This window comes from Capricornis sumatraensis, chromosome 6 (assembly GCF_032405125.1).
Source record: "Capricornis sumatraensis isolate serow.1 chromosome 6, serow.2, whole genome shotgun sequence".
Taxonomy (NCBI): domain Eukaryota; kingdom Metazoa; phylum Chordata; class Mammalia; order Artiodactyla; family Bovidae; genus Capricornis; species Capricornis sumatraensis.
Genome location: NC_091074.1, coordinates 121,025,244 through 121,042,667, shown reverse-complemented (window position 1 = coordinate 121,042,667; position 17,424 = coordinate 121,025,244). Strand labels below are relative to the sequence as shown.

The window sequence follows — 17,424 nt, the reverse complement described above, 5'->3', positions numbered from 1 at the left end:
AAAGACCCCGGGACTCAGACGGAGGCTGCAGAGGTTCAGAAGCTGCCCCCCACAAACCGGGAGACACGCTCCATCCCCTCCAGGAAACGGGGCTGCAGGCTGAGTCACGGAGGGCCATCGGCAGGGCTTCTTGGAGAGTCCGGCGCCTCTGAAGACCACGGTGCTCTTCACACGGAATTTCACACAGAAAAGCCAGAGGGGACAGCGCCAGGGTTCCCAGGGGCCTTGGTTCCTTCTTTGCCAACACTTAGGCTCTCTCTCCTTTTCTTTCTTATTCCATGGCCTCAACACCAGCTGGCCCTGGTGAGGTCACACCTGCTCCCTGACCCACCAGCAGGCGGCACTCTGTGACAACACGGAGGCCCATGTCCAGCCACCCCGGGGTCGGGAGCCGGTCCAGCTCAGTGACGTGGGCGGGAGGCAGGACCCAGAGCCGCTTTATAGGCGGGAGGCCAGGCCCCGGGGCGGCCGGCCATGTCCAGGGGTCACCTGCCCTGCACACCTGCCTCCAGGCTGAGCAGAGAAGGTCAGGCCTTTTATCTTACTTTTTTCTGGGAGCAATCTGTCACTGAGACCTGCAAAGTGGCCCGAGGGAGGTGGCGGTTTGGGCCCGGGCTTGTCGGGAGCTGGCGGGAGGAGGGACTCTGGGCGGACGATGCCAGGCTTCCTGTGATCTCAGCGCAGAAGCACTGCCTGCTGGTGCGGCCGGGAGGGTCCACAGTCAGCGGCCCCCAGCGCACTCTGGGCTCCACCCAGTTTCACAAAGTCTGTGGCCCAAAAATATCAACAGAAAGCTGGAGGTTAGGAAGAGAGAGACATTTGTCGAGGAATCTTCTGCTTTGTCTTAACAGCTGTGCAGTTCTGAAATCGGTCTATAAGCAGGAAAAAGAAAGTTGTAGGAAACCCTATATCCATTTAGGGATTTTACTTACCTCTTTTTTAAAGTCTAAGTTCCCTGTATTATTATTATTTTTTTTAACCAAGATGCATTATCTTATTCCTAGTAGTTACTCCCAGAAATTTTACACCGTTCAACAGCCCCATGAATTAAAATAGGTTGTCACTGAGCTGTTCTGGGGACCACAGTTGCCCAAGAGGAAAGATCTGTTTTCAGACAGTCGAGTAGGCAAGGCCGGTCCCTGCCACAGGCAATCAGCCCCCCAGAGTCAGACCCAGGCCGAGGGGGGCCGACAGGACGCAGGCACCACTGCACAGAGGAGCGGAGACAGGGCTCCCCGTGGGGGCCGCCTGACGTGCGCCTCCTCGCAGATGCGGGCACGGGCCGTGCTGGGCGTGGTGCTGGCCGTCACCTGTGCCGGAACCATCTTCTTGTTCCTGCTGAGACCCAGGGGCCTCCTTTGGGGTGAGTAGCGATAAATTACGGTCTTCCAAAATCATAAAGGAACTGCTTGGCGCTACCAGATCAGAAAGCATCTTGAGTTCTCCAGAGTCAGGTAAGACTGCTTCAGTGTTTCTTTGGCTTTCGAAGAAAAGAACGATAATTCTTGAGTTTAGAAGAATTAAAACACAATTCTTTCTGAAAAATAACTGACTTTCTTATGATTACGCAACAGAAAACTTCAGTGTTACCTGCTCATATATTTAAAAAACATTTCTTTGGGAGTCATTGTGTGCTCCTTGACCACACAATTATTTTTCATTAAGTCACTTCTGTGTCGTGTTTTCTGGAATCAGGGGGCCGCAATGCCAAATTCAGTTGAGAAAGGTACAGCTGTGCTGTGGTTGAAATCATCACAGCTCAAACTCTGCTTTTTTTTTGGAAAAAAAGAAAAGAAAAAAATCTCAAACACAGAGAAGGATGTTCCTGGAGGGAATGACGCAGGAGGGCGTCTCCGGGAGGCTCTCTCGCTGCCGGTGTCTGGCACCAGGGGCCTTGCCAGGCAGGCTCGCCCCGCTGGGGTTATCGGGGGTGGACGCTCTGCTCCCCCAGCCCCTCCTTGGAGACCCTGGGCACCCGCAAGCCTGGTGAGCCGCCGAACCCCCCCAGTCACCTTCAGCCCCAGGGAGCCTCCGGCTGGGAGCCCCACATCTCCAGCGCCACTGAGTATGGCTTCGTGGCCACATGGACAATTGGTTGCTCCAAAGCCCTTCGTGGACTTAGATGCTCCTTGAGAAGTCAGCCTGGCCTTTGAGGCCGAGAGGAGGCCAGGGTGCAGCTCCGCCCCTGCACGCTGCTGACGGGGCCGCTTTCCTGTCCGGAAATGGAGGGGACTGGAAAGCTCTCTACTGCGGTCCTATTTGTGAGCGTCTCTGAGACGCTCCGGGTCAGGTATTGAGTGCGTGCTGTCTGCGGTCCTATTTGTGAGCACCTCTGAGACGCTCCGGGTCAAGTATTGAGTGTGTGCTGTCTAGACAACACAAACTAGAAAACACAAGGGCCAGCTCCATCTTAAATGCCCCCCGTGCTCCAAGCCCAGTAAACCCACCACCCCAAGACCTGGCACAGGATGAGTTGCAGTAAATGTTTGTGAACTAATTGGTCATTTCATTTCATACTCATCAAAGACCTCGTTCTACAAACCATAGCAACAAAGTCCTCACGAGCAAGATTTATTCGATAAAATACAGAAGTGCCTGCACACAAGAGCTCCGAGTGTGAGAAATCACGCATTTTTTAAGAACTGGGAAAGTTACAGCTTTGCTAGAGCAATTTTTACTATTTCCCCGCCTTTGAGAGGTTTTTTCTTAAACTTTTAGTATATATCTAAATAATACACAACACAATTTGATTTAAAGAAGCACTGTACTTTGTACTAATGCACTATTCATTAGAGTATTTCAAAGCTGACTAGTTATTTGCTTACTTTTGAAAATTACTTATTTAGAAAATATTATTAGTCATAGTGTTTAAAGTTTATAATCTTTAATACAATGACGCTTTTTCCAGTTGATAAACCATCAGTCATTTTAAACGAAACAATGACATGCTAACTTTCTGTTTATTTGTTTTTAATGGAAGTGTACTTGACTCAGGGCTTCCTGGGTGGTGCTAGCGGAGGAGAGTCCGCCTGCCACCGCAGGAGGTGCCAGAGACGCAGGTCAGTCCCGGGGTCGGGAAGCTCCCCTGGAGGAGGAAGTGGCAACCACTCCAGTGTTCCTGCCTGGACAACCCCGCGGACAGAGGAGCCTGGCGGGCTGCAGTCCCTGGGGCCACAGAGAGCCAGGCAGGGCTGAGCCACTGAGCACATAGCTGATTTACAGGGCTGGGTCAGTTTTAGGTGTACAGCAAGGGAATCAGTTACGCGAGCCGTGCTAAGTCGCTCAGCCATGTCCGATTCTTTGTGACCCCGTGGACTGGGGCCCGCCAGGCTCCTCTGTCCGTGGGATTTCCCTGGCAGGAATACTGCAGTGCGTTGCCATTTCCTCCTCCAGGGGGTCTTCTGGACCCAGCGATCGGACCTGGGTCTCTCGTGTCCCCTGCACTGGCTGGAAGGTTCTTCGCCCCTGGTGCCGACTGAGATGCCCACACTTACGTGTGTGTGTGTGTATGTGTGTGTGTGTGTACATGCGCTCCTTTTCTGGCTCTTTCCCCTTGGAGCCTGTTACAGAATCCTGAGTGCACGGCTCCCTGAGCTACGCAGCAGGTCCTGGTTGCTTAGCTATCTTTCATACGGAAGGGTTGGACTTTTTGACATGTCGCCCTCATCGGTTACACCTCTCCACAGCCACAACCTCCGTGACAAACCAGCAGACTTCTTGTCTGAGCTGGGTTATGTCACTCAGGCTCACAGACACCAGGCGTCGGTGGCTCCCTGTCACCTGTCCAGAGCCCGCAGAGGGCACGGGCCAGGAGGACCAGGCCTGGTCCACGGGTGCCCGTCGTGTGTCCAGGGGCGCCCCTCAGGCTGAGGTCTCTGCTGGGTGGGCTGCTCCTCCCCGTGGGGCCTTAGAGATGGCAGGGCTGCGGCCAGGCTCATGCCCACCTCCCAGGGCCGCTCGTGGACACAACACGCATGTGGGAATCTGGCTGATAAACACTCAGGAACAGGTGCCCTCTCCTGACAGCGGGTCTGTGAACTGTAGGACTGTTTGTGTATCAAGTCTTCAAGTTCTTTCTCTAAAACTCCACGCAGAGTACTTATCGTGGAAACCACGTGCCTTTATCACCACATGGATCGTGGTTCGTTTCTAGGGGTTTGTGCAAAGTCGAGACCGAAGTACAAAGGCATTCATGGCAAATGTTCCAACGCCTTGGCCTTGTGGCTGTTAGGAGAGAGTCAGACGCGAATGGACCAGGGGCAGTGGGGGCCCTGATGGGGGGAGGGGTGCAGGGTTAGAGGGAGGGGGAGGGGCGCAGGGTTAGAGGGAGGGGGAGGGGCGCAGGGTTAGAGGGAGGCGGCAGGGAAGGGGGGCCGGGGGAGGGGAAGGGGAGGGAAAGGAAGGGAGGAAGGGCAGTCATAACCGGGTGGAGGCCCGGAACCACCTGGTCGTCGCTGCATCGAGCTGGACACCTAAGGAGAGACCTAAGGGGGTGGAGACTGTGGATTTCTGTCTGATCCTGTGATGCTTCATTCGTAGGAGAGACCGAGGAGTCTCAGGTCAGGGGCATCGTGGAGGCCAGCAGGCTCCTGGTGGACAAGTCCATCTACGCTGCGATGAGAAGGTATGGTGCCTGGGAGGGGGCGGTGGGGCGTCTGCATGGATCCGCTGGTCTTCTTCACGATGTCCCCCATTTTACAAATTAGGAGCTGAAACTCACATGGTTGATTCATGTTTCTAGGATCGTGTGCAAGTAACTGAGACCCTCATTCAGCCTCAAAGTTTCTCTCTTAGCAAAACAGAGCAGAGGGCAGTGACGCAGCGGGAATTCAGTATTTCCCGGTTCGAAAGGCCTGGCTCCTGGAAAACTGCCCGAAGACTGGGGGCGGGGGGGGGGGGGGGGGGGGCGTCCAGACACACAGGTGTAACTTTACCTAGGAATTAAATCTGCCCACCGTCTTTTTGAGTCGTTAGGAAACACCTTGATTTTAAACAGAATCAACACTGAGGGTATTATAGTCTCATCTGTTGCTTAGCTGCTGAGTCGTGTCTGACTCTCCTGCAACGCCATGGACTGCAGCCCGACTTCTCTGTCCGTGGGATTTCTCAGGCAAGAATCCTGGAGTGGGCTGCCATTTCCTCTCCAAGCACAGCAAACGAAAATCTAAAACGCAGGCTTTCTCTTCACAAGTGTGCTATTTTGTTGGAAACTAAGCGATAATTATATAAGCTCTCAAGACACAAAATATCACAAGGCAGGGGTTGATTTATTTCGAAATTTCTACTATTCCCGCCAGAAAAAGGCCCTGTCATCCATACTGGCTGCAGCCAAGTTTTATTTTTTCATAACAATTTGAATCAAAGGGGAAAAAAAGAGAAGAAATATCTCCCATGAAGTCAGACTCTGTTAGTGTGAACACAAGCGTAGTGTCAGCTATCCATGGAGGGGCAGGACGACTCTGCGGGGCTGTGCAGGGCTGCCCCTCCTGTCCCCAGGTGACCTGCCTTCTCAGAGGGGGAACTCACTCCTGACACGGAGTTGACAAAATGTGTGGCCTGGGGGCTTCGTCTTAAATGCAAATGTTGAAACCAAGGCTACTTGCTTACTGTGCTAACAGTGGATTTTAGTAACAGCAGAAGGAAAGCCATTGAAACCTTGAAAACAGGCGGCCCCACTGGAACCAGAGCCCCAGACAGCTGAGTCCCTGGCCTGTTGCTGCTCAGCTGTGAGGAGCTGCTCCACTGAGTGCGTGCACGCGAGGGGTCACAGCCTCAGGGCCTCGGGGTCTGGGACCAAGACAGCTGCTGGCTCCCAGAGCCCCGCCCAGTCGTGGGGACCCACATGTCCAGCCGGATTCTTTTCAAGTCACATAACTTACTTATTCACAGGGATGGCCTCAGAAAGATTGATTAGTGCTTAAAGCAGCCTTGTGTGCTTCTGTGTGAAGTCGCTTCAGTGTGTCTGACTCTTTGTGGCCCTGTGGACGGTAGCCTGCCAGGCTCCTCTGCCATGAAATTTCCCAGGCCTGGACACTGGAGTGGGTTGCCCTGCCCTGCTGCAGGGCCGCTTCCTGACCCAGGGACTGAACCCATGTCTCTTGCAGCTCCTGGACTGGCAGGCGGGTTCTTTGCTAGAAGCCCTTAAAATATCCTTAAATAACACTGCTGCTGCTGCTGCTGCTAAGTCACTTCAGTCATGTCCGACTCTGTGCGACCCCATAGACGGTAGCCCACCTGGCTCCCCCGTCCCTGGGATTCTTCAGGCAAGAACACTGGAGTGGGTTGCCGTAAAAACCATTACTTCACAGTAGGCTAGAAAAAATATCCATATAAAATGTGAGACCACGTTATCAAAACAAAAAATGAAAGTCTATCACAAAGAATAGCGTGAATCAACGGCACACACACACACACACGAGCCACTGTCGAAAAGTGTCCTAAAAGCACCAGGATCTCTGCTTCCACGGAGACGCCCAGCGAATGGGCGGGCGGTGAGCAAGCCCGTTCACTCCCTGGATTTGACCAGCAGGCTGACCTCACACAGCTGTGGCAAGGAGCAGACGAGCTCACGTGGCAAGCCCGTCAGTCCCTTCACCTTCCAGCAGACCGTCCGCACTCACGTCCTGTCCCTTCACTGAATCCCTGGTCCTCACTTGTGATTCAGGCTCACATGACTGATGATGAAGAGGTCACCAAACACCATAAAAGAACAGCTGACTTCACATCTGCTCTTTGTGGCTCCCCAGGTGCCGCTAGTGGTCAAGAACGCTCCTGCCAGTGCAGGAGACATAATGAGATGTGGGTTCAACCCCTGGGTTGGGAAGAGCCCCTGGAGGCACCCCACTCCAGTATGCTTGCCTGGGGAAGTCCCCGGACAGAGGAGCCTGGCGGGCTGCCGTCCCTGCGGTCGCAGAGAGTCGGACACGACTGAAGTGACTTGGCACACACGCGCTCACTCCTCTTTGTGCCTAGAAACCTCCACAAAAGGGAAGTCATTTCCCCATCGCAACTTCTGTCTTTTTCCAAACTCCCTGAGCCCACGAGCCGCGCTGCGTCCCGGGCGGCGGAGGTCATGGAGGCCTCGGTGCAGGAGGCGGTGAGACGGGGTCACCTGCGGTCTGGACCCTCCCGGCTGCCCACAGGTGAGCGCCCAGGGGGCAGGGCCGAGCGCGGGGAGCTGGGGAGGGTGCCAGCAGGGCGCGAGGCCTGTGCCGCCCGCTGGCTCACGGGACAAGCGAGCAGCTCTTGAGACTCTGGTCAAGAGTCACGACGTCCTGGCTTTGCTCTGCTGCTGAGACTGAGTTTGGAGAGCCGGCTCAACAATCTCAGCGTCCTGCTCTATGGTGTGAAGTAACTGGAAGGTTCTTCCAAGGCCCCACCGGTGTGGTTAAAACTCGAGGAAACAAGTTTCTGGGGGAGGCAGCGTGGTCCAGGGAGACCAGGACGGCCGCCCCGCTGCTGAGCAAACTGCCTCTGAGGACCTGCCGGGGCCTCTGGGGTCGAACGTGCTGCCCCGAAAGGAGCAGTCGCGCCGCAGTCCACTCGGCTGGGCGCAGGCAGACCAGGAGACCGGGGGCTGCGTCCCACTAAGGACTCCGCTGACTTAAGAGCGGCGCTTAAGTGGAATTCCATTCCACTTCAGAACGGAAGTGCTTTCGAACGTGAGGCCCGGCGGTGAGTCCTCGGAGGAGGAACTGGAAAAGCAGGGTCCGTTCCAGTGAACTTCTGCAGACTTTTCCTGTGTGGTGCCACGAGCTACGCAGTGTCTGAGTTTTTCCTCCCAACTAGCTGTAGATTAGTTTAATGCTGATTTACTTTAGAATGAGACAGACTCAGCTAAATCGAGGTTAACCAGAATTCGCAGACACTAAGCTTAGCAGTTCAGTTTAACTGACTTCATAGCAACCAAGGACCCGTTTGAAAAGGTTTTCGTTGAAGCAGCTGAAAGCCATTTCTAAGGACTGTCGGCCCGCGGTCCTGCCCTGCGGCGATGACTGCGGCCAGAAGACCTCGGCCTTGTGTTCTCGCTGTAGAGTCCCAAAGGGGTGCGCCTGGAGCTTCAGTGGACGGGTTCAGTCCAGGCAAAGGTGCAGAACTGAAGACCCCTGTGATCTAGGGTGCTCTTCGTTATTCCCATCATCAGCATAGCCAGTCTAGAAAACTCAGAATGCAGCACCAGCGACAGGATCCAGACGCCCCTAGCAGCCCATCACCAGTTGGCAACTACCATCTACCGCTGGCACCCTCCCCCAGTTGCGTGTCAATGCTGGTTCTGTATTGATGCAGCTACAATCGTGGTCCTTCTCGTGGACTTCGCTTGTAAAACTCTCGTGTCTGCTTGAGCATCTCCTGGTACGAAGAATTTATGCCTGTTTTGTTCGGGAATGCCCATTTCTCCATCAGCTGGACAAAACTGTGGCCTAAGCTTTATTCAGTGTCCACAGAGTCATTCCGTAGAGGCTGTGCAGTGAACAGTAATAGTTAAGAAGCTCCCTTTGAAATTGAGAGTGAATTTGCTAGTGAGTGTCTCATTGCGTTAGCATCTGGTCAGTTATACGGCATTGTCTTTGAAGATTTATACGAACCATCTTGGAGAAACGACGATTTCTTCAGCTAAGAGTCCTTGCTTGTATTTGTCACAAATAGCAACAGAACCGGCAAAAAGAAAGAACAGGGTGTTCTGTGGGACCCTAAAACTACAGAGGTTTGTAAGAAGGACCCAACAGCATCAACACGAAGGGGAAAAGGTGGGTTTGTAGAGGGACGCTTGGACATCGTTAGGAAGCATCTGAGGCAGGGTCGGGGGCTGATCAAGGCCGTGCACTCACGTCCTCTGGGGCTGGGGTGCGGCAAACCCGGGGTTCTACATCCAGGCCCCCAGGGCTCATCTCTGGGGCCAGGACTCTCAGAATCGCTTTTCTGAAAGATCACAAAGCAAAGAAAAAACGTTAAATCTCCCATTCTTAGCAATGAATACACTGAAGAAGGGAAAATGAGAAAGGGCTGGTTTCAAGGAGAAGGGAGGGCCTCCCGCCAAGAGGGGCAAAGCCTCCGTGTGAGTCCTGCGGCAGGGGTGGGGCGAGGCTAGGGGGGGCACGGGGCAGGCAGGTCGTCGCAGCACAGGGCTGACGCCGGGGCCTTCCCTCAGATGCTCTCTCGGAGGGGCTGCTGAGCGTGATCGCAAACCTGTCCGGATGCCTGCCTCACATGCTGCCGCCCAGATGTCCGGCCACCTGCCTGGTCAGCAAGTACAGACTCATCACGGGCGCCTGCAACAACAGGTACCTCCCAGGGCCGCCTCACCCGCAAATCGGATTTGAACGTGACAGTCGCCGTCAGGACGGGTGGTCCCTGGATCATCTGGGATTTTGTTAAAGAAAGCGCGTAATACTGACTCTCCACGGCGACAGGAAGCGGTCCAGCCTGCCCCTTACACCCACGTCCCCAGCACTCCTGTGCGTGTCTTTAGTAAGACACAGGTCTCAGAGGTCTTCAGCTCCCAGGCAGACAGGAACCACTGCCACCAGGATGCTCGCTGTGAAACTCCCCGGCCTCCCTGGGGCCACCCCAGTCTTCTTCATCTCTCTCTCTGCGTGTCTGCGTCCACTCTCAGCTCGCCCCGTCCGGAGGTCAGTCCACTTAGGCAGCGCCCCGGTGTCCCAGGTCACCCCTCCGCCTCCAGACCCCTGCACAGTGAGCCCCAGGGCCCGGTTCCAGGAAGACTGCACCCGCAGACGGGTGTGGAGGACGGCAGGACCAGGCCCTGGTCTCCCCTGCCCAGGGCTGCCCTCTCTGCTGTTACCCCGACCCTGATGAGGGGGCAGCCCAGCCTCGCTGCTGGCGGGCTCGAGTGGACATGCCGTCCAGGGAAATGTGGGTGAAGGCAAGTCTCTCTCCTTCCGTGGTGACGACGGTATCTTGCGTCCCCGTATTTACAGTAACCAGATCCAAATGACCAACAGGAATGTTACACTTCTCTTTCTGCCCAAATCATGAAACACTGACCCAGGGACCTGGAGTAACAGCGCCTTGAAGCCAGGTTTGCTGTCTTATCAATGAGCTGCTGGGGCCACTGTGCTGAGGGTCAGCCGCAAGGTCGCTGATTCTCTGCAGGCTCAGACCTGCCCGCTCCAAACGCCAGTGTTCTCACATCCAGTTCTTATCAGAAGAGGCCCAGAGACTGTCAGGCTCCTGGGGCCCGGGAGAGAGGAGCTGGTGCTCAGACAGATCCTGATGGGGGGATACCAGTCTCCCTGTGAAACTCCCCTCCAGAGACGTCTCCCCCCGCTGCTTGTCAGCTCTGCGACCATCCCCAGTGAGCTCACTAATGCAAAGCTACTGAAGGAACCACGTTCTGGGGACTGGGTTATCCCACCCCAGTCAAGCAGCTTCCAAGAGCGCGGCCAGCAGCCTAGGGGACCTGACCCAGGGGCCACAAGGCCCCTCCACGGTGCCCCGGGTCCTGCCCAGGACCCTGGGCTCTGACCCCAGTGAGACGGTCATGGAGACCACGTGCCCTCCCAGGAGCTGCTGAAACCCAACAGTCAGTCAGCAAAAAGCCTGTTGCCTCAGCAGTCAGGCTAACACTCGTGTGGAGGCAAAGAGCCACATTTTATGGGATTTCAATAAAGAGCGGCTGCTGTAACTGCTCAGAACACCACGTGAATGCTGACTCACTGCAGCTGATGAAACGTGGTCCTAAAGCGAGCCCCTTCAGTGGTGCTAGAGAGCAGCGGAGGGTTGATGCTAGAATTCACGCCCATTCCCTGTCCTTCAGACAGAAGGGGGCGTCACTCCTGAGAGCTGGGCTGGGCGGGAGTCACAGGAGAGAGGAAGAGCCTTTTTTCCAGGGTCTGGAGCCACGGGCGGCCCCGCCTCAAACAGGCGCTTAGAGACGGTCAGACGGTCCTCAGCGCACGGCTTCTCTCCCTCTCAGGCAGGACACAAAGATGCCACATTCACATAAGAACGATGGGTGGGTGTTACAGTCCATTGGTAATGATAAGTTAGCGTCAAAACCACGATTTAAAAAAATTTATTTATTTTAATTGGAGGCTAATTACTTTACAATATTGTATTGGTTTTGCCATACACTGACATGAATCTGCCACGGGTGTATATGTGTCCCTCATCCTGAACCCCCCTCCCACCTCTCTCCCCATCCCATCCCTCTGGGTCATCCCAGTGCACCAGCCCCGAGCGCCCTGTCTCATGCATCAGACCTCCTGGACTGGCGACCTATTTCCCATATGGTAATATACATGTTTCAATACCATTCTCCCAAATCATCCCACCCTCGCCTTCTCCCACAGAGTCCAAAAGACTGTTCTTTCCATCTGTGTCTCTTTTGCTGTCTGGCGTACAGGGTCCTCGTTACCGTCTTTCTAAATTCCACATATATGTGTTAATATACTGTCTTGGTGCTTTTCTTTCTGACTTGCTTCACTCTGTATAATCGGCTCCAGTTTCGTCCACCTCATTAGAACTGATTCAAACGTATTCTTTTTAATGGCTGAGTAATACTCCATTGTGTATATGCACGACAGCTTTCTTATCCATTCGTCTGCCGACGGACATCTAGGTTGCTTCCATGTCCTGGCTATTGTAAACAGTCCTGCGATGAACACTGGGGTACACGAGTCTCCTTCAATTCTGAAAGCCATTGATTTTTCGGTATTTATTTTTATAAATACTTTGAAAGCTTTAAAAACCCTTAGCAGCTTGCCCAGTTCTTGTAGCCTTCACTGCCTAGATGTTCTAAGTGCCTGCACAGCAGATGCAGGAAAGAAGCTGAGAAGCCTAGATCCCGGTCTCTGATTCAACTGACCCTGAGCATGACCTCAGAGAGCCTAGCACAGCGGTCTCCTGCTCACCCGCAAACTCCAGCCTCGCTCCTATCTTTTTGGGAGACTCTGTCACCACCAACCACCCAAATGGCTATCACTGCCATACGGCTGTGTTGATAAAGACCGAGGGGCCTTGGGCACCACAGCTTTGCACAGAAGAATCCGTTTTTACAGAACAGAGCAAATTTTTCTCTAACAGAAAACTCCCACATTCTTCTTTTCTCTTGAACGAACACTTTCATTCTAATTTGTTTTTTTTCCTACGTGTCGGATCCTTTATGATTAAAAGTATTTTATTTTCTCCTTTTACACAGTCCTTGACTTTCCCATATGTTCTGTAGGTATTTTATCCTTATACTTTGTAAATGTTTATATTCACGTGTTTATTTCATACGTTTACATATTTGATCACCTATGTATAGGTTTACTATTCATATCTGATTTGCTCAAGGACTAGTTACCAACCATTAGTCTCTCATTTTCTCGTTGTGAAAAACATTTCTGGGACATATTGATTCTTCAGTTCAGTTCAGCCGCTCAGTCGTATCCGACTCTTTGTGACCCCATGGACTGCAGCCAGGCCTCCCTGTTCATCACCAACTCCCGGAGCTTGCTCAAACTCATGTCCATTGAGTCGGTGATGCCATCCAACCATCTCATCCTCTGTCGTCCCCTTTTCCTCCTGCCTTCAATCTTTCCCAGCATCAGGGTCTTTTCAAATGAGTCAGTTCTTCACATCAGGTGGCCAAAGTATTGGAGTTTCAGCTTCAGCAGCAGTCCTTCCAATGAACACCCAGGACTGATCTCCTTTAGGATGGACTGCTTGGATCTCCTTGCAGTCCAAGGGACTCTTAAAAGTCTTCTCCAACACCACAGTTCAAAAGCATCAATTCTTCGGCGCTCAGCTTTCTTTATAGTCCAACTCACATCCATACATGACCACTGGAAAAACCATAGCCTTGACTAGATGGACCTTTGTTGGCAAAGTAATGTCTCTGCTTTTTAAAAAGCTGTCTACGTTGGTCATATCTTTCCTTCCAAGGAGCAAGTGTCTTTTTATTTCATGGCTATAGTCACCATCTGCAGTGATTTTTGGAGCCCAAGAAAATAAAATCTCTCACTCTTTCCATTGTTTCCTCATCTATTTCCCATGAAGTGATGGGACCAGATGCCATGATCTTAGTTTTCTGAATGTTGAGTTTTAAGCCAACTTTTCACTCTCCTCTTTCACGTTTATCAAGAGGCTCTTTCGTTCCTCTGAACTTTCTGCCATAAGGGTGGTGTCATCTGCATATCTGGGGTTATTGATATTTCTCCCAGCAACCTTGATTCAAGCTTGTGCTTCATCTAGGCCAGCGTTTCTCATGACGGACTCCACCTATAAGTTAAATGAGCAGGGGGACAGTATACAGCTTTGACGCACTCCTTTCCTGATTTGGAACCAGTCTGTTGTTCCATGTCCAGTTCTAACTGCTGCTTCCTGACCTGCATACAGATTTCCTGGGAGGCAGGTCAGGTGGTCTGGTATTCCCAGGCTTTTTTAAGAATTTTCTAGTTTTTTTGTGATCCACACAGTCAAAGGGTAGTCAATAAAGCAGAAATAGATGTTTTTCTGGAACTCTCTTGCTTTTTTGATGATCCAGCGGATGTTGGCTATTTGGTTCCTCTGCCTTTTCTAAATCCAGCTTGAACATCTGGAAGTTCACGGTTCACGTACTGTAGAAGCATGTCTTGGAGAATTTTGAGCATTACTTTGCTAGCGTGTGAGATGAGTGCAATTGTGCAGTAGTTTGAACACTCTTTGGCATTTCCTTTCTTTGGGATTGGAATGAAAACTGACCTTTTCCAGTTTGATTGATTCTTATCAATTGATTCTTATTAATAGGTGCCTCTTCTTGAGGTACCTTCATGACACAAAAGTCAGGCTCAAAAGTCATTTGTAAAATCAGAATGACATTAGGCAGAACTCTGCCTCATCAGGAACTTTATGTTTTTGTCAAAATATATCTTGACCAGTAGAACGAAACTGCAGATCCATCTGTTTAGAGAAAACATCCCCATTTTCCCCTTTGACTGAGTCCATCTCATTGTCTGATCCGCGCCAACCAACTGACAGTTACTCTCTCCCAGAAAAAGCCTGACTTATTTTTGATTCAAATAAAAGTATGAATACAGCCATCCCACTTCTGAATCAAGAACACTTCAGGAAGTTCCAGCGACCTCACTTTCTAGGAGAAACTTTGTCCTCCAGGTAAACACGGGCGACAGGAAAGGGCAGCTGCCCGGGGGGCTGCATGGTGCCCAAGGGAGGCTGCTCGGAGGAATCAGGGCGCGCCTTTGTGGGGAGCCCCGGGGGTGCCTGTGGCGCGCCCCGAGTTCCGGATGAGAGGCAGCCTCAGAGGAAAAGCGGAGGCTGGGCGGCGGGGGCGCCAGCACGTGGACGCGCAGCTCGCACTGGTTCAGGCGCTGGGCGAGGGCGCGTGCGGCTGCCGTAGAAGTCAGTTCCCCGGAGACCACGGCGCCAGCGCATCCCCCGAGCATCTCCGCACCGCGGGGCGTGCGGCCCCCGCTGGACCAAGGGCTTCACCCTCCAGTCAACCCCAGGGAGCAGCCGCACCACGTGGCTTCACCCAGAGACTGTGACGCCAGGTCCCAGCACCGGCCCGTCGCTGCCTCCCTCCTCCTCCTGGACTCCAACACAGCCCGTGCCCTTCTGTCTCCACAGAGACCACCCTCGCTGGGGAGCCTCCAACACAGCGCTGGCCAGATGGCTGCCCCCCGCCTACGAGGACGGCATCAGTGAGCCCCGAGGCTGGAACCCCCACTTCCTGTACAGAGGCTTTCCCCTGCCGCCGGTCAGTGCTGCTACAACAGGGCTGCACGCGTCTCAGAGCTTGGCAAACCTCCCCTCCCCCGGGGGCCCAGCTCTGCTGAGACCCTGCTCCACAGGTCAGGCCCCGGTGGGTGTCCCTGCCGGGGTCGGGGTGGTGGCTACTTACCATGTAGCCCGGGAACTGTGGCTCTGACTAGCCAGTGAGCAGATGGACCAACGCAGAGTCAAGTTACAAGTAGAAAGAGAACTGGCCAGGTTCAAAGACACTTATGAATTCACTCATTTAGGCAAAGATGGCAATTTCTACCTGCTCCCAGAGGCCAGTCATTTGTCAAATAAACTCAAACCTAATCTGCTGGTCTCTTGGGTCCAAAAATGGGTGGCCAGCCCCCAGTCTGACTGACAGCTTCAGTGAACAAAGCAGCGGGTGCTTTCCACCGGCCTTGGCTCACGGGCCCCCACGCCGGCAAGGCTGCGTCTCTGTGCCTTTGCTCCAAAGTCGCATCTCCTGTGAGTCAGGGAAGGGTCTCAGGTTTTAAGGACCCGTGTGTTTAGATCAGATCCCCCTGGAATCTAGGCTCACCCCCATCTCCAGGTCCTTTCAGTCACCAAACCTGCTAAGTCCCTGTAGCCATGTGATGTTGCCACGGGCTCCAGGGATGCAGGCGTGGACATCTCGGGGGCCATCACCCTGGTACCAGTCCACCCTCTGACCCCAGAAATGTTAGCCCCAATCCATCTGCAAAACCCACCTACCCCATTCCAAGGCCCCCATTGTCTCAGCCATCACAGCAGCAACGCAGAATCCCAAGTCTGATCTAAGTCTCAGCGTTTTCAGAGTCCCAAATCTCATCCTCTGAGTAACCTGAATCAGGGCTGGGGAAGCTCTGGGTGCAACCCCTCGTGGGGCAAAGCCTCCCTCCTTTGGGGCTAGTGAAGCCAGAAAGCAAGTCTGCCCCCAAATGCAGTAGAGAGACAAGCAGAGGACAGCAGGCATACACGTTCAGGGTCACAAAGAAGTGGAGAAAAGAAGCCGCTGACGCCAAACAGGTCTGAGCTCGGGCCAGGCAAACTTCACGGGCTTCAACGCCGGGGAGCAGCCCTCTCCCTCACCCCTGGGCACTAGGCACCCCCTCTCAGCCACGGACTATCTGGAGATAATCCCTGGAGGATTCAGTTTAATCTCCACACCACTCCCGGAAGATGGACATTTTGTATTTATTTACAAATGAAGAAACCAGTTCAGTTCAGTTGCTCAGTCATATCCGACTCTTTGTGACCCCATGGACTGCAGCACGCCAGGCCTCCCTGTCCATCACCAGCTCCCAGAGCTCACTCTCATGTCCATCAACCATCTCATTCTCTGTCGTCCCCTCCTCCTCCTGCCCTCTTGGCCCCAAATCAGCACAGAGCAATGAATCTCAAGGAGGACAGTCGGGGGTCTCCAGGATCCCATCTTCCCCCAGGAGCTCCCGGGCCCTAAGCATGGCACGGAGCCTCTGAAATGCAGGCTCTGCCCTTGGCCCCTCACTGCCAGGCGCCGGCTTCCCCACGCCCGCGGGCAGGTGGCTCCTACATGTGACGGCTGGTCTGCCCCTCCAGGTCCGGGAGGTGACCAGGCGCATCATACACGCCTCCAATGAGGCTGTGACGGGGGACGACCGGTACTCTGACCTCCTGACGGCCTGGGGCCAGTACATCGACCACGACGTCGCCTTCACGCCGCAGAGCGCGGGCCCCCCTGCCCCCGGGGCGGGGGCCGACTGCCAGCTGACCTGCGAGCCCCGAAGCCCATGCTTTCCCATACAGGTAGGATTTCTGAACGTCCCTCACTTTGTTATGAAACTAACAGATACCACTTTGAAGTGTCAAACACGGACGGGTCACTCTTTGTCCTGTTTCCGGGGCAGGGGGTGGGGGTTGTTACAGCTGTGAGGAATTTCCTGTATTTTCTGCCAGCAACTATCTGCACATGCATGGGTATGAAATTATCTGTATGGGCATTTCCTGATGGTCCAGGAGCTAGAGTGCCAGTTCAATCCCTGGTGGGGGAACTGAGACCCCACAGGGCCAAAACAAAAAGAAATTAAAATTATCTGTGTGTTATACTTTATTCGGTGGTTCATCCGCCTGCCAGTGCAGGAGACACAGGAGACGCGGGTTTGATCCCAGGAAGATCCCCTGGAGGAGGAAATGGCAACCCACTCCAGTATTGTTGCCTGGAGAACCCCATGGACAGAGGAGCCTGGCGGGTGCCGTCCATGGGGTCACAGAGAGTCGGGCACGACTGAGCACGTACACACACCTTACGCACATCTGTTGTGTCCTACTGTGCACATGATGTGAACCCAGCGTGAGCCGCTTACTAATAAACCTTACCCGCGGCTCCACGTCATCAAATGGACAGAAACTGGGCTGTTAAATGGCCCTCCTTACCCAACTGTGTTCAAATCACAACTTATTTAACCAGTTCGCTTACTGGTGGGCACTGGGGTCGGTCGTTTCCAGCTTTGTTACTATTGTCAGCTGTCACCGTAGCGAAGCAGAGAACAGCCCTGCCCTGAATCCGGGGCAGAATTCCTAACAGACCCCGGGATTCAACCACTAGCCTCGGGCCGGAGCCTGGCGCTTTTGACAGGGCTAGCGGAACCGTTCTGTTAATATTCTTCCGGTTTCCCCCCTGCCTGCAGGGAAGATGTACCGGCAGGCGTTTCAATGTACTTCTCCTACAGAGCCTTGTAAGAC

At 53.6% G+C, this 17,424-nt stretch overlaps 1 protein-coding gene across 1 annotated transcript in view; it reads left to right on the top strand.

The window, feature by feature from the left end:
- Positions 1–461: 461 nt before the first annotated feature.
- TPO (thyroid peroxidase) overlaps positions 462–17,424 on the top strand; it is a 37,723-nt gene continuing 20,760 nt past the window's right edge. Inside the window, exons 1-7 of the mRNA XM_068973663.1 lie at positions 462–526; positions 1,270–1,363; positions 4,540–4,624; positions 6,973–7,142; positions 9,149–9,281; positions 14,572–14,701; positions 16,282–16,488. Of these exons, the coding sequence (XP_068829764.1) occupies positions 1,270–1,363; positions 4,540–4,624; positions 6,973–7,142; positions 9,149–9,281; positions 14,572–14,701; positions 16,282–16,488 (819 nt within the window). The 5' untranslated portion in view covers positions 462–526. The remainder of the gene's footprint in view (positions 527–1,269; positions 1,364–4,539; positions 4,625–6,972; positions 7,143–9,148; positions 9,282–14,571; positions 14,702–16,281; positions 16,489–17,424) is intronic.